General features: G+C 41.4%; 1 protein-coding gene across 7 annotated transcripts in view; it reads right to left on the bottom strand.

Annotated features, from left to right (window-relative positions):
• The window catches only part of DOP1A (DOP1 leucine zipper like protein A), a 90,516-nt gene that overhangs the window by 18,014 nt on the left and 46,143 nt on the right, over positions 1–26,359 (bottom strand). For 6 of the 7 annotated variants that reach the window (XM_084826998.1, XM_084826996.1, XM_084827000.1 and 3 more), the window contains 19 exons: positions 25,821–26,080; positions 21,636–23,643; positions 21,420–21,531; positions 20,024–20,206; positions 17,978–18,103; positions 16,804–16,938; positions 15,950–16,005; positions 15,344–15,448; positions 14,318–14,384; positions 11,925–12,069; positions 10,782–10,861; positions 9,467–9,576; positions 8,439–8,588; positions 7,229–7,290; positions 6,353–6,505; positions 5,487–5,623; positions 3,811–3,866; positions 2,399–2,563; positions 1,327–1,456 (listed from right to left, as the gene is read on the bottom strand). In XM_084826998.1, coding sequence (XP_084683124.1) covers positions 1,327–1,456; positions 2,399–2,563; positions 3,811–3,866; positions 5,487–5,623; positions 6,353–6,505; positions 7,229–7,290; positions 8,439–8,588; positions 9,467–9,576; positions 10,782–10,861; positions 11,925–12,069; positions 14,318–14,384; positions 15,344–15,448; positions 15,950–16,005; positions 16,804–16,938; positions 17,978–18,103; positions 20,024–20,206; positions 21,420–21,531; positions 21,636–23,643; positions 25,821–26,080 — 4,240 coding nt within the window. The remainder of the gene's footprint in view (positions 1–1,326; positions 1,457–2,398; positions 2,564–3,810; positions 3,867–5,486; positions 5,624–6,352; positions 6,506–7,228; positions 7,291–8,438; positions 8,589–9,466; positions 9,577–10,781; positions 10,862–11,924; positions 12,070–14,317; positions 14,385–15,343; positions 15,449–15,949; positions 16,006–16,803; positions 16,939–17,977; positions 18,104–20,023; positions 20,207–21,419; positions 21,532–21,635; positions 23,644–25,820; positions 26,081–26,359) is intronic. The other variant, XM_084827001.1, reaches the window with a different exon arrangement.

The following is a 26,359-nucleotide window of genomic DNA, read 5'->3' as shown; positions in this document are numbered from 1 at the left end:
TGTCAGGAGATCTCCCGATTAAGACACTGGGTTTAGCACGCTTTCTCTGGTCACCAAAGTATAACAACCCATCAAACTGCTGGTAGCCGTTAGCACCCAAGAAGCACGATGAGGCATCTTGTAGGTAAATTGTATATTTCAACTGAAACACTGGTGTTTTTGTCTTCAATCTTGAATGTACTCGGTCAGTTCTTAAGCCCCATTTTATCCAACAGACCTCAGTTCAAGCTCTTGACAGAGTCCAAATTATTCCAATGGAGACTGTAGAAGTTGTTTCATGTAAACTCTGTTGCTTGGTTTATCTTGGAGCAGGCATGGGGAACCTCTGGCCCATGGGGACTCCCTGTCCAGCCCACCAACTTCTTTCCCGCATCTTGCCCCCTCCCCCAGGCAAGGAAAAGCTCTCATCTGTGATCAGCTGCTGATCAGAGATAAGAGCTTTTCCCTGCCAGAGAGGGCAGGGCCCGGGGAGGAAGCTACTGACTGATTCGATCAGGACCTTGCTTCCAAGGCTTGTCCTGCTTACTTCGAGGTAGGCATGCTGCTCATGCTTACTTCTAAGTAGACTTGCAAAGGTCTGGCATTTGCAATGCTGCTTGGAAATGCTGCTAAATGATTGTTCTGCTTATTTCCGAGTAGGTTTAAAACCAGTAAGAATCGCATATTGGCGCTGCCTACTCTGCCTTTGGCCCCACCCAGTTTGCTCACCAATGGAATGCAGCCCCTGAAACCTTTACCGGATTGGAACTTGGCTCTTGGATTGAAAAAAAGAGTCCCCACCCATCTTAGAAGCTTTGGTCATGAAGCACCAAGGGTGGGCAAAAACAGACTTCCTCAAGGCAGCAATATAAAAAGGAATAGATGCACTGCTAAAAACACCACACCTGGCTCCCTACAGTCACCCCTCCCAAACTGCACAGCCTTGGCTTTATAGCCTTGGTAGAAACCTTACTTTAAACATCCTGATCCAACAGGGAAACATGCATATAAACCGATGCTGTAAGTGCATTTTTGAGGGCTGAAAAATCTGTTTGAGACATTCGAACTATATGCGTGCAGCTGATCAAGTTATCTTAAGGACTGAATCTAGCCCACCTCTCTATCCCCACTCCCCTAAAAAATTATTGGTGGTAATGGAGTTCAACCTAACGGAACATTTCAGCCTTGGGGAAAAAACACATAGAGCATCCATTTGCACACACATTTCCTCCTGTTGGATTAGGGTCAAAGTATGCATCGTTTAACACAATTTTCTGTAGAAATGTGAGTAGCAGAGATTACACACCTAAGTTATAATATCTGAAAAAAGGCAAAAAAATTAAATACCTTTGCTTTTTTACGAAGCAATTTTGCTAGCCGCACCACATATGGTTTGAATTCCCTTTGGTGTGTGCCTTGTCTTCGCACCTCCAACCCTGAATCATCTGAAGCTTCTGGAATAAAGGCCCACCGATACCTGTTAAAGAAAAGTTGAGCAAAGTCACCACGGAAACTTCTTTTGCGTACCTAGCACGCTAGCTTTGGTAAGAACACCAGTTCCTGCTTTCCTGATAATATCCATATCCATGTAAATATCCAGGTACGTCTTTTAAGTTGCCTAAATATGCATGACATTAACATGGAAAGAAAAAAACATGATCTATATCTCATCTCTAGTAAGGAATAACATTTTAGTATTTTAGAAGAAGCCACTTTTATGAACATTTTTAAAAGCAATCTTTGCTTTATTTTTTCTTCCTTGGTTTCTTTTTGCATATTTTGCCAACTGGTAAAACCTATGAAGACTGATGGCACAATAAGTAAACGTATGGCTCAAGTATATCCCCTGCTGTACCTAAGAACATAAGAGCCGTGCTCGATCAGACTAAATGTCTAACTAGGCCAGCATTCTGTTCACACAGTGGCCAACCAGCCACAAGTAGGACATGAGTGCAACAGCAGCATCCCCACCCATGTTCCCCAGGAACTGGTGTACAGAGGCATACTGCCTCTGATAACGGAGGCAGCATATAGCCATCATGACTAGTAGCCATCAATAGCCTTATCCTCCATGAATTTGTCTAATCCCATTTTTAAAGCCATCCAAGTTAAAACTCATGACAACATCTGAATTCCTGCGTTAAGAACTATTTCATGTTATCTGTTCTATTGGAACCCACCTATAGATATCATTACAAATTGCCAGCATCAGATGAGGGGCATTTCTCCTATGGGGAGCTGTGCCTCCCTATGCCATGTTAGTCTTGCTATAACACAAACAAGAGGAGACAATTAGGAGGCCATAAAGCGCACCCGCCTGGACTCCAAAAAGGAATGCTCCCTAAAGAGCAGCATCAGTCTCAATACAACCAGGTGTATCTACTGCACATTTGGATTTTAGCCAGACCAATTTACTTACATCTGAAACTGTGGAAGATTTTCAGAGGGCAAGGCCAAGGCTAAATCCAGGAATTTACAAGCTGATAAATAAAGGTTTAGCCATCTCTGGCTGTTGTAGGATGTGGAGAATCCATTGCCTCCTGTGTAAGTGGTCTCCAGACCAGCAACCGATGGGCCTGAGGTCCTACAATTCAAATAAACTGAATTTACAGGTTATTCATCAGTTATATCTGCATTTTGCAAATCTGTGTTGATAACTTGGAGAAGTTGTCCATTAGTTTAAAGCTTTTACTACAGGAGAACTATTTTATATTACCTTTTGGAGAACACTACATAAACAACTATATTAAGCAGGTTCTAGTTAGTAACTCCATACTGTATTTACAATTTTAAAAAATAATTTAGCGTGAACTGTAGTGATAACTTTACATCACCATTTTTGGCATACCATACAAAACGGTGTTTCAACACATCCCAGAACTGCCCACAGCTGTCATAAGGATGGACGTAGTTTGGCAAGCAGGGCCAGCATCAGGGGTCAGCATTGTGGGACACCTGCCAAGGCCCATGTCCTAATAGGCGGCCTGCTGCCAGTCCCAGGACCCTCCTAGCCTTGCTACTGTTCACTTGCACTCTGAGCAATTGAGCAGGGAGAGAAGTGAGGAAAAGGAGCAGTAACCTTTGCTCTTCCCCGCCCCCCCCCACACTTACACTCTCTCTCTCTCCAATTTTCCTGTAACTTGTCTTCTCTCCCCTGTTTTTCTTTTTTAAAATCAGTTTGAACCTTTGTGGTTCTACTTCACTTTCACACAAACTATGTGATTAGAATGGGCGGGTGGGTGGAGGGGTTGGCTGCAGTAATTGTCTGCTGAGAGAGAAAGCCAAGGGTGTAGAGAAGCAAGAACAAATCCTGATAGGTGCACAGACTAAGCGAGCTCTGACAAAGAGAATGCTCACTGCTGAGCCTCAAACATTCAACGTGGCAGTGAATCAGCAATAAGAGACCTGCACACAATCCACATAACTGTGTCAAGACAGCCAGAAAAGGAGGTATGAAATATTATGTGCTTTTCCTTTTGTAAGTGCCATCACCTGTCAGCCACAATCTTAATAACTACATCCCAATTTACTTGCTTTTGGTAATTATTTTGGTGCGTTACTTTTACCATGCAGAGTCTTGTCTGAGCAACTAGATGTTTGTAAGAACGGATGGCATGATTATAAGATGTTCCATTAAGTGAAATGAATAATTTGCTTACTGTTGTTTATTATTAGCACAGAGCATGTTCCTCTTTTCATAGTCAGACGGAAAAAGTTTCTTCTAAATGAGTAGTATAAAATAATGCTAATATAAAATAAATCAGAATACCAACCACTGGCATTTCAGCTACTATGCAATTAGATGAAAAAGCAAACAGAAGCTGACTTTACCTTGAGATATCTTCATCAGCTGTGAGTTCCTGTTCCATTAGTAAAAATACCTGGACCTGAAGGTCAAAGTGCCACAGTTTACAAACATTCATCATAAACTGACCTATAGGTCAGCAGCGTGAGAACTGCTTTTGTGGAAGTTATTCCATGCAGCGGCAGCACATAGGTGAATGATGCACAATCATACTGGGGGGGGGGGGGAGAGATCACCTGGGTCTTCCCCATCAAATTATTGCCCACCCTCTCTCCTGGCTGATTAGGTGGGAAAGATTAATGCAAGTAGCCTCGAGCGTGCAGTTATATCCTTATGCATGTGCCACAGCACACGGGCAGCAGCAGCACCCCGCCTCAACACACAATTTATTCATTATATGCATATAATCTATAAACCACTCCACGTCAAGTGATATCAGACCAGTGTAAAACACAAAATATAAAAAGTTACAGTAACAGTAAATAGTAAAGTTACAGTAAAATGCACTATCATTCTATATGGAAGGGTTTCAGGAGTGCCCATCCAGAGAAAGAAGACAGATTCTCCCACAGCAATCATCAGCCAGTCTAGAAACTTCCAAGAACCCAAACTAAGTGCCCACACCTAGACCAAGAGATTTTGCTTGTGAGGCAAGACCTATGAGGCACTTTATGTACTGCTAAGGCCTCAAATTATATTGATATACTCCTTACAGTATGCTGTACTATGCTATTTATAAACACAGTGTTTCTTGTTCAGCATAAGAATCTGCAAGTTGTCTTAACCCATCTTTGGGAAGGCAAGTCAGTAAAAAGGAGAGCACACAATGTAAAGCTTGTGTTTGGGGGTTGTTGTTGTTTTTTGACACAGATGCCCAGATAGGGCCATTCTTCCAAAAATTGATCTGGATAGGAAACCCCTTCCCCCCACCTCTCTCTCCAGACTTCATGTCATCAGTTAAGATCAGAGGCAGACGACACAGATTTCGGAACTTATTACCATGAGAATACTCAAGCTGAGTTGCACAAGAGGACTGAACTACCCCATATATAAAGACTGCTCAAAACCACTCTTGCTGTTCTTGTAAACAGAAATAAATATCCCTCTGCTTAATTTTATTAAATCACCAAGAGGTACACCTGCAACTAACAATGGGCAGAACTGTGTGTTCATTAAATTAATCTGTGCTTAATTCTAATTGTGCTTTTTTCTTCTTCTAAGCTTTTGTTTTTTTAAAAAATGACGATGAAGGTAGGGGCAAGTGAGATATAGGGACTAAGAGTTCTTCCTGCGTGAGGAACACTAGATTCAGCATCCAAGCAATCTCTTGAAACAAAAGCCTGCCCTCAAGCTTTTAGGATCACACAGAAATGGAGTGCAATGTAAACTAGAGCAAAGGACGGAAGGAAGCTCGCACAAGGCTGTGAAATCTTAATTGGGATGAAAGTTAAGCAAGTAGCAACAGCATTTGCAACAGAAAAAAACATTTTCTATGACTTAAATAGATCTAATCCATCACACAGAAGTGTGTGCTGGGAAACATGTGATCCATTCTGTGCAATATAGTCCTCATGCAACTTATTCAGAGCCTGCTACAGTTAACATCTTTGATGGAGCAGCTTATATAGTTATTTGGAAATTATTACCTCTGTTTAAAAAAGTTACCCTGCGCTCCAAATTATGACTGTCAATGGAAACTCACCAGTTCTGTGATCATGGTAGGCCAAAGCGAGGTAAGGTGCTGTGGAGACATTCTCAAAAGCAAAACCCGGAAAAACAGGAACACTTGGGAGTGAAGCGTGGGCACTTGCGGTAGACGGAGACTTTCTACCAGCCTTTCTGAAACATAAAAGTCAACAAGGACCTGTCAGCTCAAAACTCTGCTGATTAGTAGGGATAAAACCTGAGAGAAGAATTCTTTGATTAATCATATGGGTTTTAGTCAATTAATTGACTAATTCAGTTTAGACAATCTAAACTAATCTTGTGTGTGTGTGTGTGTGTATACACATATGCAAACATGCACACAAATCCCGCATGTGGAATGCATATTAGAGTGGCGCCAGTTTTTCAAGAACACAGGGTTCTAGGATCCAGACTTAGTCATACTTAGAACAGACCCACTGAAATCAATGGGGCCTGACTAAATGAAGTCCCACTGATATCAATTGGTCTTCTCCAAGTATGACTGAATTTGGATCCAACCCATAGCGTGTTGTTACAAGAGACATAACAGTAACAAAGTCAGTGGTAAAATCTAGACTCAGTTAACAGGATATTGTCTACTTTGTTCTGCTGGGTACAAAAGTGTGTCTAACTGCAAACTGCATTAGGCCATGGCCTACAAAGCACTGATAGTATGTCATTATAGGACACACATGGTTTCACCCAACGTTGCAAGAAGAGGCATCCCCTTCCTCTCCCTTCCTCCTGCTCGGGAGGGTCCCCCAATCAGATGTGGAGCACGTGCAGGAGAATACAGGGGGGAGAATGTTCATTCCACTGGTGGACAGACACAGCTGGATACAACCCATACTTTTTCTGGAGGAAATTGATGTTTTTATTCACCTTGTATATCTGGAAGGTATTTCTGGTACTGGTCCACTTCACTGCTAAAAATGGCAAAAGCAAGCCTCTTCAGGAGCATGGCACGCTGCTCAAGCTCTACATCCCGATTAGCAAACAGATTGAGTGAACTGCTCTGAGCTACAGCCACACGTGCTGAAGAAGGAATAATGCAACAGCGAAGATGCTTTTAGCGGAGACAAACTTCTTGGCTCAAAGATCATTTAAAGTATGTTATTGAAGTCACTAATCAGAATGCCCCGATTCTCGTCTGCATTTTACACGCATATGCCGGATACAATTTGCACAGCAAGGATCCTACTTAAGAAACACATATTTAAGGGGAAACTGCAATATTTGTGTGCGTTTCTCAGTTATCTTGTAGCACAGACCTGGCACCATATGTCCTTCAGCAATTACTGCAGGTAAAAAGTCTTGCCCCATGATACCCTAGGGTGAGGCACTTTCTCTGAACACATTTTTAGCGTAGCGATGTTTAATTATTTTTAAATGGGTACAATAAAGTATTTCTGTATTAAGACATGCTCTTTTGCAGATTACAGGGCAGCTGAATCTTGCATACCAGCAATAAAATGGCAAAGGGTGGGGAGAGTAAGGAAGAGTCAAAACATCAGTTCCATTTTGCAAAAAATGGAATCAAAATAAAGTTCTGACACAATCCACAGAAGGGTGTTCTCCTGCCTATGCTACCTCTCCCAGTGGAGGCAGCCATGTCATAAGTTGCCATCACAGCCGTTCCTTCCTGTCACAGCTGAGGCGTGGGCTGAACCATGATGCATTATTAGCTAACATTATTAGAAATTTCCAAACATGCAAGTGTCTATGGATCTTACACACAGCGTAAAAGCCGGGACTCACTCATCAAATCTCTGAAGGTGGTTTTGTCATGTGTCATCAAATTATCCATAATTGCTCTCCAACTAAAAAAAAAGAGGGGAAAGATATTGTGATTTTAAAAAAACATGGTATTTTACTTTCATTTAAATAAATAAAATGGGAGCACGAGATACCCCCTTCACCATTCTGCCCTGTATATCAGAATAAAATATTGCTCTATAGCAGCCTTCCCCAACCTGGTGCCCTACAGATGTATTAGGCTACAACTTCCATGCTGGCTGGGAGTGATCGGATTTGTAGTCCAACACATCTGGAAAGCACTAAGTTGGGGCTGCAGTATACAAATGGTACTGACGCCTTAAGAACCAAGCTTCTGCTTCAGCAGCCATGGACTGAGGGGAGGTGGGCAGGGAGACACAAGAACGTAAGCTTGATTCAGGTCTGATAAGGGCTGCTGGAGAAGCTCTGAGTAAGCAAATGAACTTTCTACGAAACACCCTGCTCTTGGACTCGGCATCTGCAACCCCACTATCCATGCTACCAATCACTGCCTGGAGAAAAGGTATATGGAATCAAGTAGGGGAAGGGAAGGGAATGTGGCGGTGGGGGGTGGGGGGAGAGAGACTCACAAGTTGTGGAAACTGGGAGAATCAAGATTTGTAAGAACCAAAACAGACATTACTTTAAATGTGTGTCTAGTAGTTAAACCTTTTTTCATTTTTACTCTAGAGAACATGCAGGGCTTCCAGTCCAGATCAGGATCCTAGTGTGGAGGAGAGGGAGGCTTTTAAGATTCAGATCAGGGGCCCTATGCGTACTGTAGAGTAAAAATGAAAAGAAGACATAGCTGCCAGACATTTAAAATTATGTCTGTTTTGGCTCTACCAAGTGGAGGAGGAGCTTGGTAGATGATGAGCAAAACCAAAGGAGGCTGTGGTAGAGCATCTCAGAAGGTCCCAGGTTCAATCCAGATAGGGCTGGAGAAAGAGCCTTGTCTGAAACCCTGCTGAGCCACTGCTTGCCAGGGAAGAAAATCCAGAGCTAGGTGGACCAAGGGTCTATGAGGAAACCTCTTATGATGTTACAGCCAGAAGAAGATGTATGCTTGAGTGGGAATATTGGGTCATCTGGACAGTGTAGATCACTAGAATTTTGTTTGTTTATGTCTTCAAGAAACGTCTAATTTATTTGCCAGGTACTAATATCAAACACAAACAACAAAATGCCTTACTGATTAACACAGGAAGCATCCATTTGAAAGAAACTGGGGTCCATAAAGAGGTCAAAAGCTTCCTTCTTCCATGCTCTCCTTGTGTACTGATAGCCACTCAGACTGCTCAATAGCTGGACACAGGCTCGGTAACTGGGTGCATTGTGGGCACTGGGCGAAGAAAAATTAACCCAATTTGAAATGATTCAAAATACCGGGTTTTAACATTCCTGTGAAAAATAGTCTGAAAACTCCAAGTTTAAATGCATGCAAAATTGCTTTTGCCACTATTGGTGTGCGGAACACCATTGGCTAGGTCAGCAGAGCCTGTCAGCCACTGATAAAATTCCTGCCGCTGGTAAGTGTTGCAGGACATTTACACCGCAATGCACTGTTGGGGTTTTTTGGATGGTGAAGCTTCTGGAAGCAACTGGCTGAGTTACTATATTATGAAGGAATATCCATGAACTTTATAACTGTGGAAGGTATAGAGCTATTGTTTAAAATAAACATTCATAGGCTGTAATACCAGCCTTAAGCATCTAGTTTGGTGAAATGCAAATTGTCCCACAAATAAGCCCCAAAGGACTGATTTTAAACAGCAGAGTTGTACACAGATACTTATTTTTGTACCGGGTACACTAGTATGGATTCATTTCGACTTGTGTAAGAAGCGGGCAGTAAAAGTAGCAGGGGCAACTCCAGAAAATCTAATTTAGGGGAGCAAAGGGGTGGCAAAAACATTAGGGGAGCAAGGATTTAATCCATGCTATATAGGACCTTAATATATTGTGACTGAAAGTTGGAGTAGTAGATGGGATAGCAGGAAACATTTGCGGAGAGCTCCCGCTAGCCCTTGCTACACCTCAGTCATTCCTGAACAGCAGAATCAACCGTCACTGTCTTCTACGGCAATTACTTATTAGCACTTCTTCTGTGTAACCAGCTGCCCAAGACTGTACAGAGTTCTGTATCCAAACTCTAATAGTAGCCTCACTGAAATTGTGCATTACAGTTATGTTAAGTTGCACATGCAATTGCAGAGGTACCTGTGATTGCGAAGGTAAGGCACAACATAGTGCATTATATTTACAAGAAGTGGAATAACTCTCTCTTTTTCATCACTGTAGAAAACCATGTCCAAAAGATGAGCCAAAACCTACAAGAGAAAAAAAGAATCTGAAAATGTTGACGATTTTTCTTACAAATATACCCAGGAGTTCTATTTAAAGCAGGGGGAACATGTGGCCCTCCAGATGTTCTTGGGTTGCATTTCCCATCAGCCTCAGTCAGCACAGCCAATGGCGAGGGATGATGGGAACTGCAGACCAACTTCTGAAAAGCCACACATTCCCCATCCCTGACTTACAGGATCTGAAAATATTTGCTTAAATACTTTAAATAAAAATCTTTCAAAGAATAACTGCACAGTTCCCAGCTACATTTATTACTTTCAAAATGTCAGAAATAAAACATTATTTAACACGCCCTCTTTCCAAAACTAAATGATTGTTTCACTAAATCCACAAGGTCTAAGTATATGAGAGACAATGAAGAAGATTTTGGCAGATGACAAACTCTATACCTACTGAATACCTTGGTATTGACCCAAATCATCCACTAACATATAAATCTTGGCCTACACTGAGCACAAAAACATGAAAACATAATCACATCTCTAGAGTAGTACCCCCATTGACCTTCATGTGTATGTGCTTTTGATAAAATACTGGATGTGTTGGGACATCATGCTGAACTATGGTTCAGCAAGACTTGAACAAACCTAGCTTCCCCTGCCCTCTCCTTTTTGGCTTTTGGTTAGCAGCTGTTTGCCATGTTGTCTGCACTGACAAACTGTGATTATCGTTAACTATGGTTAGTTGCAAACTATGGTTTCCAAAGCTGGCTTGTTTAAAACTAAGCATAGTTTATGTTAATCACAGTTCTCAATCTGGATGACATGACAAACAGCAATTAACCAAAGTGGTAGAAGAACTTCTGAACTCCTCCTCCTGGCTATGTGGGAGGCAGATGTGCTATATCATTCCTCAGTTTCACTCATGCCCAAACAGGAAAAAATATCCCAAAGCATATGCACGGATATCAGCCACCTCACCTTTCTTGGTCTACTCTTTCTGGTTTGGTCTACTCTTTCTGGTTTTCATCCACAGTTAAGAATAACATTAAAAACCCATCTCTACAGATGCAAGTAAAATCTATTTATTTATTAGTCAGCACTATCTCTGAATGTCAATATAGGTCAAAGTGTCTCTTTTCAGCAGGAGGCACTTCTAATTCTGAAGGTCCCATTTGCTACCAAAATGACCACAGTAAATAAAGTCCACATAAAAAGGAAAAACTTACTTCTGATAGCAGTGTTAAGGCATGAACACTGTAAACTGATGGAGTTATGCTTGAGGTTTCCAAAGCTGGAAATAACGTATCTATATAAATTTTAAAAGGAAAAGGAAAATCTATTTGGAATGTGCATACTCTGGATCAATATCTATTAAGCCATTTTTAAACAAACCAGTCACTTAAAAATTTGCAGTAGATTGAACAAGTTGGTACTGGGATGTACAATGCAAGTTCAAATTCCACCAGATTTATCTGGGACCTGACAAGTTTAGCCAACTGAAATTTGACTAGAAAAAAATGCGCAGCATAGTTATATTCAACTATGTATATATTTATTTCTGCAAAACACTGCAAATTTAAGCTGAACTAAATAACTAAAAAGCTTACAATGTTTTCACATACAATGGATGCTTATGGCTCAATTAAAATAATAATTATAACAACAAACAGGAATACTATTTACATAAAGATACAGCCTGTAGGCTGGGGTGCCCATGGGCCAAATTGTATTTCAGACAAGTTCTTGGGGGCCAAATTGCAGTGGTGAGTGGATCTGATGCAAAATGAGGGGTGGGTGAAAAAGCCAAGAAAAGCAGCACATTTTAGCTTAAAGCTTTTACTGCCAGTAACTAAGCCTTAGAGGAAGCATTTCAGCATTTCAGAATGGGAACAAAACTAAACAAAAGCCAGGAAGCCATCAAACCATCAGCAGCTGGGGGAAAGGGAAGGGGATGTGGCCATCTGGGCACCCCAGGAAGGTCATATTTGGCCCACAGGCCTGAGGTTCAACACTCCTGCTGCACACAATGGCTTTGATCCAGCATAGTGCATGTGAAGCAGCTGGGGCTACATGTATAGATCCCATTTTATAAAGTAATAGTCCTGCCAATTAGCTGTTTGGCAGGTAAGGGGAAGGTTGGAGTACCTTTTTAAAGGCTTTTAAAAGGGCTCAGTGAGCATAACCCTGGCTGCTGAATCAGGAAGGGAACCATGCGGACAGGACTTGTTCGCCTGCATGTGGAAGTGTACAGCCCTTAGCTGGATTTAAAGTGAATTTAAATAATAGGAGTCCTGCTATAGTCTTAGAATCAATAAGATCAATTTCGAAGGCTGATTAGATATTTTGGATGGAGGAGAAAAAAAAATCACCTTCAACATCAGACTCCAAATTGTTTCCATCAATCATTATCTTGGGAGAAGGCTTAACCTCTAAATTTCTCCTTAGCCACGTAGTCTGTTCCAGCGATGAGCCAGCAATTCCCCCAATGGCATCCACTATTTTGTGGGTTACATCCTGATGGAGGGGAAAACACCCACAAACAACAGAAAGCTTACTCTGTATAAGAAGAAAGTATCTATTTCCATATGAGAGCAATGAGACGCATCAATAAGGCAATGCCATGTATGGGACATAATCAGGGTGTGACCAGTGACGTTCAGAGCTCTCACTACTAAATACGACGAAGCTACTACTTAAGAATATTAAAACTTCAAATGGTGTAAAGATTAAAAGTGCCAAAAGTCTCTGAAGAAAACTTGTGCAATGATAAAACGCAAAATGATTCTGACACAGTGAAAAGTTTGTTCCAGAATTAATAAAATAAAAATTTGCTAGGAAATTATGAGTGGCTTTTTCATTGTAGAAGACAACTGTGAGCTGAAAGCTGGAACTATAAATGGCCACACATAACAGTTTCCTGTTCGATGTCTTCCTGTTCGACAACACTACAAAAAGGCATCTCTAAACACATTTTTCTTCATATGATCTTCCTACAAGGTTGGTTTATTTTAGCAGGACATATAATTTTCATATAATGGATTGGGGTGTTGTGTGTGAGACAGTAATGTTGCTGGAGAGTAGCTAAGCTGCTGTTTACTCCTTTCACTTCTCTTCTGTCAAACTTTACCCAGGTTCCTTGTGACTTCCCATTTTAGTCAGTTTCATCCAGGTTGGTTGAAGTTTTCCCTTCTAATAAATTTCAACAGCACTCCACCCACCTCTAAGTTTGTGAAATGCCACTGCAGTGTGGAGGTTGACAGCATGGGTGTGTGACTAATGTGGGAAAACTCGCTGCTTTTCGGGTTGTTGTTGTTGTTTTAAAGAACTAGTCATGACTCATTCAGTAAGCCCTGGCTTTCAGTGAGATAGTAAACCTGCATCTGGACTAGAACAATTAAGACTACGGATGTGGGCTCATGTGACTGAGTGTTCCTCCATGCAAAAAATCTTCCACATAGAAAACTACATTTCTGGGAAAAGGGTTCTAGCCTAGTCTTCTCTCTGACAGTTTTGTACGTGCAATCATACAGAGTAACATTCAGTCATGAGAACCCCCATCTACAGTCAGAGATGGTACAGCCAAGATACAGATTTACCACCTTAGTGAGAACTAGGCTAAAGCGCTTCAGTGTTGTAATGGCACGCAGTGGCGTGTGCATTCTGAAGAACATTTTTTTTAAAGGAGAAAAGATTTCTGGAATAAGAGGACATTACTGGGAGGGGTAGCTTTAGAGGGCTTTGAGAGCGTTCCTTGAGTAGCACAAATAGGGACTACTTGGAGGAAAAGAAGAAAATGTAGTTTTGGTTTGGAGTACTGGAAAAGCAAACATTTCCTCACAACAGATACACTTACCTGGTTATATTGTCTGGATTCCTTGCAAACAGAGCTACTGAATCATTTTTAAAATCAGAGGGAGCAGATTACAACCTGGGATGATTTTTTTAATCAGTGATTTATACTCCTTCAATTGAGTTAATAGTAGTAAATAAAATGCAGGAGTAGTGGAGCATGGCACATCACTGCAGCTAAGCAACAAATGTATCAGGCATAAATAAATCGGGTCACACATTAAAGAAGTCTAAAAATATGGAACTCACAGCTTGAGTTCTGAGAAATTAAGGGCACAATCCTATGGCCACTAGTCAGCGGCTAGACAGCTGTCGGATAGATCGGTTCCTGGGAACCAACCTTGGAGCCCGTGCTCCGAGGTCGGTTCCTGAAGAACCGGCCCCCACCCCCTCCCGCGCTGCCTCACAGGCAGCTTAGATCGGCCCCGCAGTCCGCACTCAGAAGAGCAACACGAAGTGGTGACAACAGGGCATTCCCAGGGGTGGGCCGGGGAGGTCAGAAATGCTGGTACAACACATCCTATGTGTCGTCTGGCCGCCGCTTCCCATGCTCTGAGGTCCCGAAGCTGGAGAGCCGAAACCAGACAGGATTGTTCCCTAAGTGCACATAAGTCTCACTGAAATCACTGAAACTGAAGGATGATGCTGAGACACAGTGATCCCTTCTGAAGAAGTCTGTCCACTGTAATTAACACTGAATCAAGCTACTACTTGATAGGGTTAGAAAAACGAAATTACTGGGTTTTGCTGTCATTGGGAAGCAACCCAGGTGAAATCACAGCTTCTGTGTACATGGACTTACAAAAAAGGTACAGTATTGCCAAACAAAACATTGCAATCAGATTAATGCTGATCATTTTTTCTAGAACAGCACAGATATATCATCAGTTACTTCTGAGTACAAGTTTCTTACCTGAAGATCTCTCTGGTCTTTCTTATTATCCAAATTTGGGTTTTTCATAATAAACTCATTTAAAACGCTTTGAAAACAGAAAACAAACAAGTAGGAAACTTTCGCATAGAATCTTGAATAAAATAGGGAGATCAAATATTTAAGACCAAAGGGACAACAATGGCCGAGAATGAGGAAGCCCACATGCATGCTCAAGACCTTCTATATGTAAATCAGAATGTGCCCAATTTCCTGTTTTGACCACAGCGCTCATGTTACAGTGGAGAGCACTCTCATGCCCGTGTGCCTTTTGATAAAAGCCATCGACTTTTGATAAAAATTAGTCCCCGAAAGAAGAGCTTCAGTTTAAAATGCATCATGTTCTTTAATAAAGATTAGCTTACACCATTTTTGATTGTTTGCCATTTCTGTCACCGTGAGCTCTTTAAGCACAGGTTTAAATTCTCCCCCTGAATCTTGGCTGGATCTAAGTGAATACTGTGATGCAGCCTGTACTTGCCCACTATCAGTTATGTAAAGGCTATGCTGGTGGTTCTTCATAGAGCCAGTTACTATAGGCACCTATAATTATTATAATTATGGGTGCCCTGGCAAGGGAAAGCTTGAGCACAGTGAAACCAAATCCCTGACCGAGACACTGGCTAGAGAAGCTTCAGCCGGTGCTTCAGTCAGGGGCCGGATGGCATCGGGGCCATGGCCCAGTTCCCTGATGTCATCTGGCCTGTAGATGGCTTGGTGGGGGTCACCTGGACCTCCACCAGAGTACAGTTTGACACCCCTGTTGTAGGGACTTTGTACTTGACATGTACTGGATTTCAGCCTCTGTGAACAGAAGAATGAAAACCTTGCCAAACGTGAGGATGCCTGATGGCAAGAGATCGGCGTTTCTTCTAGAATCGTAATGGGTACTTCCCATTAATCATCAAAGGTCTTTTAAGAAACAGATTTTTTTTTCTTTGGAAAAAAAAGTCTTGGCATTTTTCAAAAAGTGAAATCAACCATGCTCATGTAAACAAAATGGCTCACCCAAGTATAAGAAATTGCCCTGGAGCTGGAAGGCCAAGTTGTATGGAATCCTTCAGAAGAAGCAATAGTGAGGCCCAGCTGTCTACTATGTTGGACACCGGGATTCTGCAAGGAAGAAAGAGGGTCAGACGTGTACCCAAAGGCTGGATTTTCATTGTACCATTTTCTCATAGTGCAGTCTAGAGGAACTATAGGATAATGGTGCAATCTTCATAGTGCAGTCTAGTGTTTTATTGTATTTTATCTTGATTTAATCTTACAAACCACTTTCGGATTATTTCTTTAAATGAAAAGTGGTATAGAAATCCTCTGAAATAATAAATATGAGATAATGGTGCAATCTAAAATTGCTATTTTAGCTCAGTTAATGGCCCAACAGTTGTGAAAATAACATACAGAACCCTAGGGGAAATGTGAGCCCAAGAGTCAGACAGAGGTTCTGTCAATTTCCAACTCAAGCGAGTCTAATTTTAAAACCTGAAATGAGATTTCAATTTCTCCTCTGCCGTGAACACTCAGCTCTAATGGAAATGTTGCACGCAAGTGCCATTTTAAAAACATCTTACTGAAGCAGAAAAGAAATTAGTAATAACCTCGCTGTCTTACCTCTGAATGTACGCAAAGAAAAACTGCAACATGCAGACTTCCAATGAAAGATGCTTCTAGAAAGAATTGTTTTAAAAATATAGTGTTATAAGAGAAAGGTTATTTTTTCAAGGTCCAAACTGAATGCCAATTCAGAAGTCACAAGATTAATGCAAACCTTGATGAAAAAACAATGCTTCATTGGCCGCACATTTTTCAGGCAGTGCTATAGTCAGGTGGTAAAAAATTAACGGATGGGAACTCTAAAGGTTTTTCTTAAAGATCTTTCCTTAGTTCTACTTTCCTTAACTGGAGCCTGTAACGTTAGTTATGGTAATCTCTACTGAGGCGAGCTGGGTTTAAGAATCAGTCTATTTTTAAAGAAATTGCCATTATTCCTGGCATTAAGGAGAGATAGGTAACAGGAGATTTATATTCGCCCACAGAAGAGACCTTCTACTAGATACTGCAAAAATACATTAAATGAACACACTCATATCAATGTTTCACAGTATCTTTTAAATTCAGAATTGCCATCCATTTTCATTCAAAAATACTCAAATTCAAATGAAGAAACATCCACAACTGGCTCTTCAGTCTAAACTTGAGGAACAAAACAAATGGATGAATTTAATTTCCCATAAAGCACCAGCAATCCAACACCTTTGACGTAATTTCGTTTCTTAAAAATGAAAACAAAACCCTAATATACAGATTTCAGTTAAACAGATCAAACAAGTCATCCTTGTCTGAACTAGAAGGAAAGTTGCTATCAGCAGTTTCTAACACAGCATAGTCATCCTTACGCCCAAAAAAATGTATTTGAAAAATGTAAGCTTCACTTTAAGTGCACAGCAACGTTGCTGTTTCCATACCTTGTCCTTGGCTATTGCAGGCGGCTGCTTTAGTACTTCTTTCACAGTCTGCATAACTGTCTCAGTTCTCATTACACTAATAGAACGAACCAACTCTACTAGCAGTAGCTGTTCTTCACTGGCGGTAGGAATGACCTGGAAAATGATATCACACACATTATCGGTGAGTCTAGCAGTGTGAAGTCCTACCCATTTCAAAACTATCTGTGTGATTTAGTCTGAAACCCTATATCCACTTACCTAGGAGCAAGCCCCACTGAGCGCAATGGGACTTACTTCTCAGTAGACATGTATAGGATTGCACTAAGGTATTTCAAATACTGGAGAATGTGAAGGATTCAAACTTTATAGCTAGAATCTGGTTAAGCACCCTATCTCAAACAGTTGCCTGAAGTGGCTGATGCCAATGGAATAGTCCAAAAGGGAGAGGCACTTATTCTAGTGATTTCTGCCTGGGAAACAATTCTACTGCTTAGGTAACAAGTCACTCATGTGGATCCATGTACTAATTGAAGCCCTATTCAGATCCTATGTGAAGTGGTGGAACATACCACATAAGCAGGAATGGGGCCGCACTGACTAGCTCCGCCCCCTAATGTCATGAAATAACAGTTCCTCCCATAGGCATCTATGCATACAGTGGGGGCGCCTGCAGTGGGAATGCCTTCAAATGTACTGCTGTATGCACATACGCTTCCATGCTGTTCAGAACCCTGCATGATCGATCTTCCCCACTGCAGGCATTCACGCTTGTGCAAGTGAACACCAATGGGAGGAGCTACATTATGATGCAATGTCAGGGGCCGAGGCTACTCAGCATGCCCCGTTCGTCATGAGTTTCATCACTTCATGGAACACCTGAATAGGGCTTCAGTTTCTAGAACATCTAGTTTCCTGTAGGCAGCTGGTTGGGCACTGTATGAACAGAATGCTGGACTTGATGGACCCTTCATATGACCCAGCATGGCTCTTCTTATGTTCTTATCTGATTAGAGAAACCCACTGGATTGACAGACTCACCACTTGCCTCACCAGAGGTGACAAGCATCTGTTTAAGTTGGCACCAAAATCCTCTGTCTGAAAATTAATAATCTATCTAAGAACATTAAAAAAATAATAATATGGGAGTTTTCTAAATTGAACTATTTTCAAATGGCTGCATCACCTAACATACCTTAGTCCTTGCGGCATGTTTGTGTTGTCTCCTTTCGTTCCACACAAATGCGATAGCTGCCATAAAATGAACACCATGATTCATTGAGATTGGACCCAACAATTCAAGAATCTGCTGCCTCAAATTCTGAAATTCATAAAAGAATATGCGTATTTTCTAAACATGCATCCAGAGCATTATGCTGTTGTCAGCTGCCAGTAATTACTGAGATATGTCACTTGAACAATTCCACTTTTGGAAAATAGGAAATAGCATTTTATGACAAGATGCTGCTATGTGCTAGCTTTCATGGTGTTTTCAGTTCTTTACAGCTACCCCACGTTTCACCAACTCATTGGCTCAATTCAGACATCATACCTAACTGCGGTTAAGGTTAACTATGGTGTGGTCTTCATCAACAAACCATAGTTTGCAACGAGACAGCAAACCAGAAATAGAAATTATGGACTGAAATAGGTTTGAAAACTATGGTTGTCACTATTGATACACTATTGACATAGTGTATCAATAAACAAAGTATAATTATGGTAGTGGCACCACCTTCTGAGGCCTCTCAACAGAAATGGGACTGCTGAGAAGATGGACAAAAAGCAGATAATCAGTTCTAAACCATGGTTTGCCTGTATGTTTCGAAGATCAAACCATGGTTGGATTCTAATCTATGGTTAATGCAAATGTCCTAACTGCGTCCTTGAATTTGTGCACTTTTACCCTTGTGACACTTGAAGTATGAAGTTCTCTATTTAAAAAAAAACACTTTTTGGATAATTATGTAACTGTACTCAAAATGTATGGCTGGAACCCAAGTTTCAAGATAGGCCACTTAGGAGCAGTGACACTGAAAATAAAAGGGCAAATAGCTATATGTCCTTTGATTGTTCTTTCATCACTCCATCACGTGGATGACCATAAGAAACGATCCATGTTACAACTACCTGAAAATGAAGGTGGTATCCAACTAAGTTCTCCCGCTGATGGAACTGCTTCCATCAGCAGAATGGAGGGGGGAATGATACACCCTCTCCCCTAAGCCCCCCATGCAATCTGCTCTGGAGGACAGAGAGTTCCAGAACAAATTTGCAGGGGGTGGATGGGTGGAGGAGAAAGTCCCATTGCTCAAGAGAACCTCTGTTTGCACGACATTGGAAATCACCTTGAAATAAGTACATCTGAGCATCTGGTGGAATTATGCCCTACCTACAGACAGACACAGCACACAGTGCCAGTATAAGACACACAGAGAAAAGACACTTGGTGATTGCTTTCTGAAGGATCAGTTAAGTGGTGTGAGGTTTTCTATGGTAGTTGGTGCTGGTTGTTCAAAGATTACAAGTGCTAACAAGAAGTGAGTTATGGAAGAGATCTGAAACACTTAAAATGCAATTCACAAATATATATAGAACTTGTGTTTTTTTGTAATTGTTTTGCTTCTAGTATAATAGATTTACCTCTACCTAACATTCCTTCTTGAATACATTATTTTATTATCTGGAATTAAGTGCCTGAGATGCATATCAGGCAGTGATGACCTAAAATGAAATGGGACCCACAGGGGATACTTTTCCTTCAGAAATAGAAGATTCAAAAAAACTGTGGATGTTCCAGTAACCATGACAAAGGTTGGACATGGGGATTTTTAAAGAGGAATTGAGAGTTAGAATTTGCCCTTATTTAACCGACAGAGTCTGTGAAAATTGATTTGGGGCTGATTTTGAACTACCAATGCCTGGTAATGCTGCAGAGCTTACACACATCAAGGCATGGGCAACTCTTGTTGCCCCTCATAATACCAAATAGTAATGTGGCCTAACAAATCTTGGTTTAAAAAAAAAAAACATCTCAAGATTCCCTCCCTGCCCCCCGCCCCCCAGTGTAACATTTTGGGTTCCCTCTGAAAATGTAAGATTCAGTTTATCTCTAGCAGTTCTTCAGGTACTGCGTCGATGACTTCCTAAACAATTTGTTCAGTTGCGTTTAAAGAAGTACAACTCAATTTAGTCTGACAAATTCCTACATGCACACATGGACATCCTTTGATGATCTGACCTTTGTTGATCCAAGATTAATAGTGGTAACAGATGCAGCAGCTGCAACAGCTGTTTTCTCTGAAGAGTCTGCCTGGTGCAGAATGCTCCACAGAAGAGTCACAGATGACATGATCATGTGAAGGATAGACAAGATCCCACCACGTGCTTCCAACATGTGTTTCTGATCTACGTTAACCAGAAGCTGGTGCCAATAAGGAAGAAAATACAACCAATCATTCTTGAGATACCGATGAACAGGAATGCCCCTTCCTTATCCTCCTTCCCCTTTGGCCATGCACACTCCCCACTTTTCCCACTTTGATTCTTACCCTTTCTGTTTTTGGTTAGCAATATGCCTGCACTGAGTTGAACATTAATCATAATGATCTTTAAACCAATATTTGAAATTATAGTTAGAAGTGGGTCTCGCACTCTGATTTAAAGCTAACTATAGTTAGTATTTGATGGGGTGCAGACATAATGCTAACCATAGCTTTCATACAGGGTGTGGAAGAGGAGGGAAGATGAGTGTGTAATCCTGAACATTCCTGATCTCTTTAACATAGTTAAGCGATCATGAAGCATTGCATCTGCATTTTCGTTATAGTTGCACTAGGCCAGTGTAGGGGGCTAATTTAAAAATCATCAAGAGGAATTATTATGCGTTTAAATTTTTACATATTTAAATTTTTTCTTTTTATAAATTGCTCTGGAAATATGATTGAAAGGTGGTATAAAAATACTTATATTAAATATGATAAATAAATGTGTTCCAGAGTTAGAAAATTGCTCTTAATATTGGGCATAATCTCTTTGGAACTTCCTGAGTGAGAGCCACATTGAAGGGAAGTGAACAGGAGCTGTGCAAATTAAGTGGATTGCGATAGGAGTTAGACGGGAGATGTTACTGAATAATTACACGCAGAGAGGCCTTTGTTAGGCACTCTCCATTCTTTTCTAGTTGACAGGTCAACAAACAAACATCTCCTTTAACCCCTTTTAAAATTTACAACAAATCATGTCTATTATACAGCTGCTTTTAAATTATCTGTAGGTTTTTAGGGCTGAAGAGCAACGGAGCACGTTCACATGCTTGAATTTTTAAAAAAAAGTTGGATCCAGAATCTGTCTCCTTCCATCCTCAGGAGGCTTCTGATCCAGTAGAAGAGTGCATTTCAAGTTAGCATTGTTGCAAACCAAATGTGGGGAATTAACCCAATGCCTGGGTACTAATAGAAGATACCAAATCATGGCCTCCTAAACTGTGCCACATCGAGGCAGAGATCTTAACATCTAGAGTAACATTCAGCTCAGTAAAGGAAGTCTTTCTTTCCCCCAAAATAAACACACATAAAATTTAAATCAAAACATTAATACTTGGACAAAGACGTAGTCAAATCCTTGAATGTGCTTACCTGATGATACTGTGCAGATGGGTCAAGTAAACAGTAGTGAATAACAGTTGTAATGCCTTCTAAAAGAGTAAGCATCATATCTGGTGGAGTAACTGATGCCATCCAAAGGGGCCTAAAACACAACATTGAATTGGTTGCAATTTTGCAAGGAACATATCAAACATTTTTAAAAATATTGCCAAGTGGAAACAAAGAGAGAGAAAGAGAGACACATGCCTACTGTCAGACAACCCTGTTTCGTATTTGTATTGCTGAATCAGGTTATCCAGGTTCCTGCAAAGCTGGAGGGTCACAGAAACCACCACCCTTTGGAGCACTTTCCCCATGTAAGGCAGAGATGTGGTGATTAGGCCTATCCACTGGGGATGCATTTTACAGGCACAGTGCTGGTGTAACGCTCTGATCACAGCACAGAGAAACATGCCCTGGGAGGTTATTGGCTGGGAGTGCAAGTACTGAAGGGACGTCATTGGCTGCTGGGGGTTGATGTGTTCCAAGTCCATTATGACAAAGTCAAAGCCTGTCTCGTTCTCCTCGGGCACAGTCATGACTCTGTGCTCCAGGACAATGAGCCGCTGAAGGACTTTTAAGAGCTGTGACTGGAGGGTGCTCCCGTTGTCAAATTCATCCTCAGAGAAGTTTATAAGGCTGTCTTCAGAGAAACCTTCCTCAATGGCCACTATATTTCTCCCGGCAACCTTCTCGCTGTGCCACTTCTGGGCACTGAAGATCGAGGACAGCAGACAGTGCAAGACCACTTTCTGGACCTTGCATTTGGACAGCATGTCCGAGATGAAGCTGGGAAAGCCCTTGGCAGAACTTTCCACCACCTTCGCCACCTCTGCAAAGAGAAGGGTCAAGATTTCAATGCTCATCATCTGCATGTTGCGGTTGCCTATCAGGTCTTGCGAGGAGACGTTCACATGGGTGGGATAGTGGCTCCGCATGTAGTACAGGCACAAAGAAATAAGGACCTCTATGTACATGGAGCTTCGGAAATTATGGTTTGAGTCCACTGGGATATGGCTATAGAAGTCTTTGCCCATAACGGATATGCGATGTCTGGCCAAAAGATTCTGCAGTAAGGACAGCTGGGGAGTGTAGGCATTATTGACGCTGGTGGTAGAAATGGCATTCACAAAAGCAGAAGGATTTGTTTTCAAGATGGCTTTAATTGCAGAAAAAGCATACAGAGTCCTTGAGGAGTCATACACCTGAAGGTACAACAAGACATGCTGGTATAAAGGATGTATGTTAAAACTGGGTGACTTTCGCATCCCTGGAGATCCTGCGTCACTCTCGATTTCTGAGATTTCTCCCTCTCCACAGCTATACCAATTTTCCAAGTCAAGGCCATCGCTGAAGAAAACACTGGTCTGTTTAAGCTTCTCTGCTTGGGCTTTCTTCTTTTCGTCATCTTTCCTTCGGGCGATTTTGACTTTGGGCTTTGCTCCTGGCTGTTTACCGGATTCTTTCACAATGGTTTCTTTCTCTGGCATTTTTTCAGGCACTTTCCCTTTGAAGCTGAACTGGATGCTACTGTGACTTCTCTGCCTAGACTTTGCTTCTGTGGATGTGAACGTTTGGTCACTGAGAGTCTGCTGGCTTACAGAGATACAAGGTGAGGAATTGTTTCTGGAGATCTCATTGGAAATGCTTTCAAGTCCCATCTCAGTTGAGACCGATAACAACTGAGAACTGTCATTGCTGAGCAAACTGCTCTGGCTGTCTTGAATACTTGGATCTTCAGTTTTAGTCCCTTCTTCAGAGGGATCCAGGGGATTTAATTTAGCTGAGGTGTCTTTTGGGTACAGATAATGTTTAACTGATTCAGTGTCTTCACCAAGCCCACCAACAACCTTGCATATCAGGTCGATGACCACCTGCTGGACTATTTCATCTGGTGAATCTCCTCCCAAATGCTGAGAACTATCTGGTGCAGTCAGGCTTTCAGCCTCCACCTCATAGCTTAGGTTATCCCCAACAGATGACTGGGAACAGCCAGAGTCAGAACTCTGCATTATTTCTATCTGATGGTCAGGAAGGTCAAAATCAGATGCCGCCAGAGGAATAGTTTCACTGCTGGTGCTCAGAAGGGAGATCCTGTCACTTAATGGGTTGACTGTAAGACTGAAGTTCTCCATTTCATCCACGGCAAGTTGCTTTTCATTACTCTCTTTTGTTGAAATGTCTTGTTCTTGACTTGCTGGCATGTGGCCAAATGCTTAAACAAAAAGCAAAATTAGCAGATGTGAATCTTTTTCTGCCTGGACAGTCGCTGAGATTATCAATGTAAATCACATAACATTCTTTTCCTGCAAATAGTTTTTAGAGACTGTTCATTCTGATAGGTTACAAGTTAATAAGCAATAGAGTCCTAATGCGAGTCTGTTTAAATTACATTTAAATAGCAATCTTCAGCCAAGCGCAAATGCTCTACTGCAAAGTCAAGAGCTGTGATGAGGACAAAAGTATTGTCCAACATTAACATTAAAATAAATAAATCATTAAATGCTGCCACTGGCCCTTTGTCAGAAGATCAACATACCAGAAGGTAATTGATCAAAAACGATGCAGACATTATGCCTGGTGTATGCTTTACTTAAGTTCTCAGTGGCATCAAGGAATCCACACAAAGACAAATAGTAAATTACATTTACTTCACATTAGTATGTAATTACTGAGTAATAAATGGAAAGCAACCCAATCTGAATGAAATAAAGAATGGATTCATTCAGTAAAGTATGCAAATATATGCTGATGATCTAATCAAGAATCCATTATAACTGTAACTAAGTGCCCAGTTCCAAACGTGTTTACTTGGACTAAGTTCCTCCTAGTTCCCAGTGTAAGTTTAGAATGGTCAACAGTGAATGATTCATAGAACCTAAAAAATAAGAAGCGAAGAGCTTCCAACTGTGTCATTCTGAATGACACACAAGAGGAGAATCCAACTAATGTTATGTTTGCACAAGTGTGGTTGTGCAAGCGGTTGCATGTTATGCTCACGCAACCCATTGTGCAACTGGTTGTGCATAACTCTTGTGCAACCAATTGCGCAACCGCTTGCATAAGTGTAATGGGCAACTGCTTGCGCCACAGAAAGATTCGGTGGACCTCTGCTAGTGTTTTTGTTGACTAGTGCACAAAAGAAGAGAAATGACCCTTAGAAAATACACCATCTGCTGGAAGGGGGAGGGCAGGCTTAAATGGAACTGTGTCATTTGTGCTAATGGAATGACACAGTTGGAAGCCCTTAGCTTCTTATTTTTTAGGTTCTATGGGTTGTTGGTTGACCTTCTGCAACACAACTAACATTTTAAATAATGATTTCTCAATCTGAAGTGTATCCACGTTAGGGCAAATATTAATGTTTCCCAGTTGCTGAATTTTAAACCTCTAGGGGAAAGAGAAGAAAGGGCAGGAGTGAGAGAGTACAGATATGCATGTGTAGCATTCTGCAAAAAAAATGGGTCCACCACTTTACAGGGTTGCAGCTACCAAGGTAGTGTGTGCGTGAAGCAATTAGAGTACATGGAGAAAGTACTGCTTTCAGTGGTATTATGATTACTAGGGAGTCTGGTATGAATAGCTCATCTAAACCAGTATGTTTTCTAAATCTAGATTCTTCAAGAAAATAATATCTGCATTAAGTTATAGCTAGAACAGGGGTGGGCAAGAAGGTAGATTAGGGTGCACTGGTAGTTCTCTGGCTGATTTACAATGGATTGTCAACAGTTTACGAATCGTAATTGTCTGTTAATAGCAACAGCTATTAAGCTCCCCACAAAATGGGTTGCTGAAAAAGAATGCTTCAGGGAAAACCAGGAGCAGATTTGTGTGTCAAAGGACATGTGAGCTGGCTTCCGGAACTGATAGCAAATTGCTGGGCTGAGCACATGCTCAGAGTCACCCCGTTCCTTTATTCTTAGCATACGTTTGCCTGCCTGAGTCACTACCTTGCATCTGAATCCAGTTGGTGAATATCAATAGTCTAGTAAAAAAACAAAGTAGATCCTACAAACCTGAAGTCTGCCCACCCTTGTACTGCAGCACTAATTTTCTATCATGTCTTTCTAGACTCCACACAGTCCCCTCCAAGGATAGTAAGGACATGCACGTCATCGGCCCAAGCTTCTGATTAATGAATACGGTCTTTTAGGGCGCAATCCTATGCATGTTTAAACGGGAAAAAAGTTCTACAACTCCCAGCATTCTCCAGCCAGCCATGCTGGCTGGGGAATGCTAGGAGATGTAGGATTTTTTTTTCCATCTAAACATGCATAGGATTGTGCCCTTACAAACTATATTTTATACGACCCAATATGGAATCATATTTAATTAGAAAGGTTTAACATTAAGCACATATCACACACACACACACACACACACAGTACTTACAACCACCACAGTTAAATTTCTGCATAAAATGCTTTTCATTTTCATCTTCAGGATAACAGGGTGATTTATTCCAGTAGCATTCTGCTTGTACCCTTTGAACAGAAATGCGCTGGGTTTTCGGGTGGAGAAGCAGCAGAAGCAACGGTTCAAGAACTCTTGCAATGTCGTGACGCTGGAGTACTTGATTTAACCAGGCCTGACCAACTGACCAAGTAGAGCCATCTAAACTGTTAAGGCTATCTAGCATGATAAACAAGGACCTGAGGAGGAAAAGTCCAAATTAAAATGTATCTTATATCGAAGAGGCCAATAAAAATTACCACTCTTTTAACTGTTGGCACTGGCAAATTTCTTCAGCTGGAGAGGCCAGGCCCTCTCTGACAAAGCTGCTTAGAGCCAAGCCTATTCCAACAATAGAGGGTGGGGGGTGGGCAGAGGGGAGAGATAAGGGGGGGGAGAAGGGGGGAGAAAGAAAATGGGGGGGCACTGCCAGCTCTAGCCCCACCAACCTTTGGCTTTGACCCCACACACTGCCAATT

Source organism: Heloderma suspectum, chromosome 1 (genome assembly GCF_057233095.1).
Source record: "Heloderma suspectum isolate Gila_16-S chromosome 1, 16-S_ref, whole genome shotgun sequence".
NCBI lineage: Eukaryota > Metazoa > Chordata > Lepidosauria > Squamata > Helodermatidae > Heloderma > Heloderma suspectum.
The sequence above is the reverse complement of the archived record's forward strand: the minus strand, read 5'-3'. Positions and strand labels throughout refer to the sequence as shown.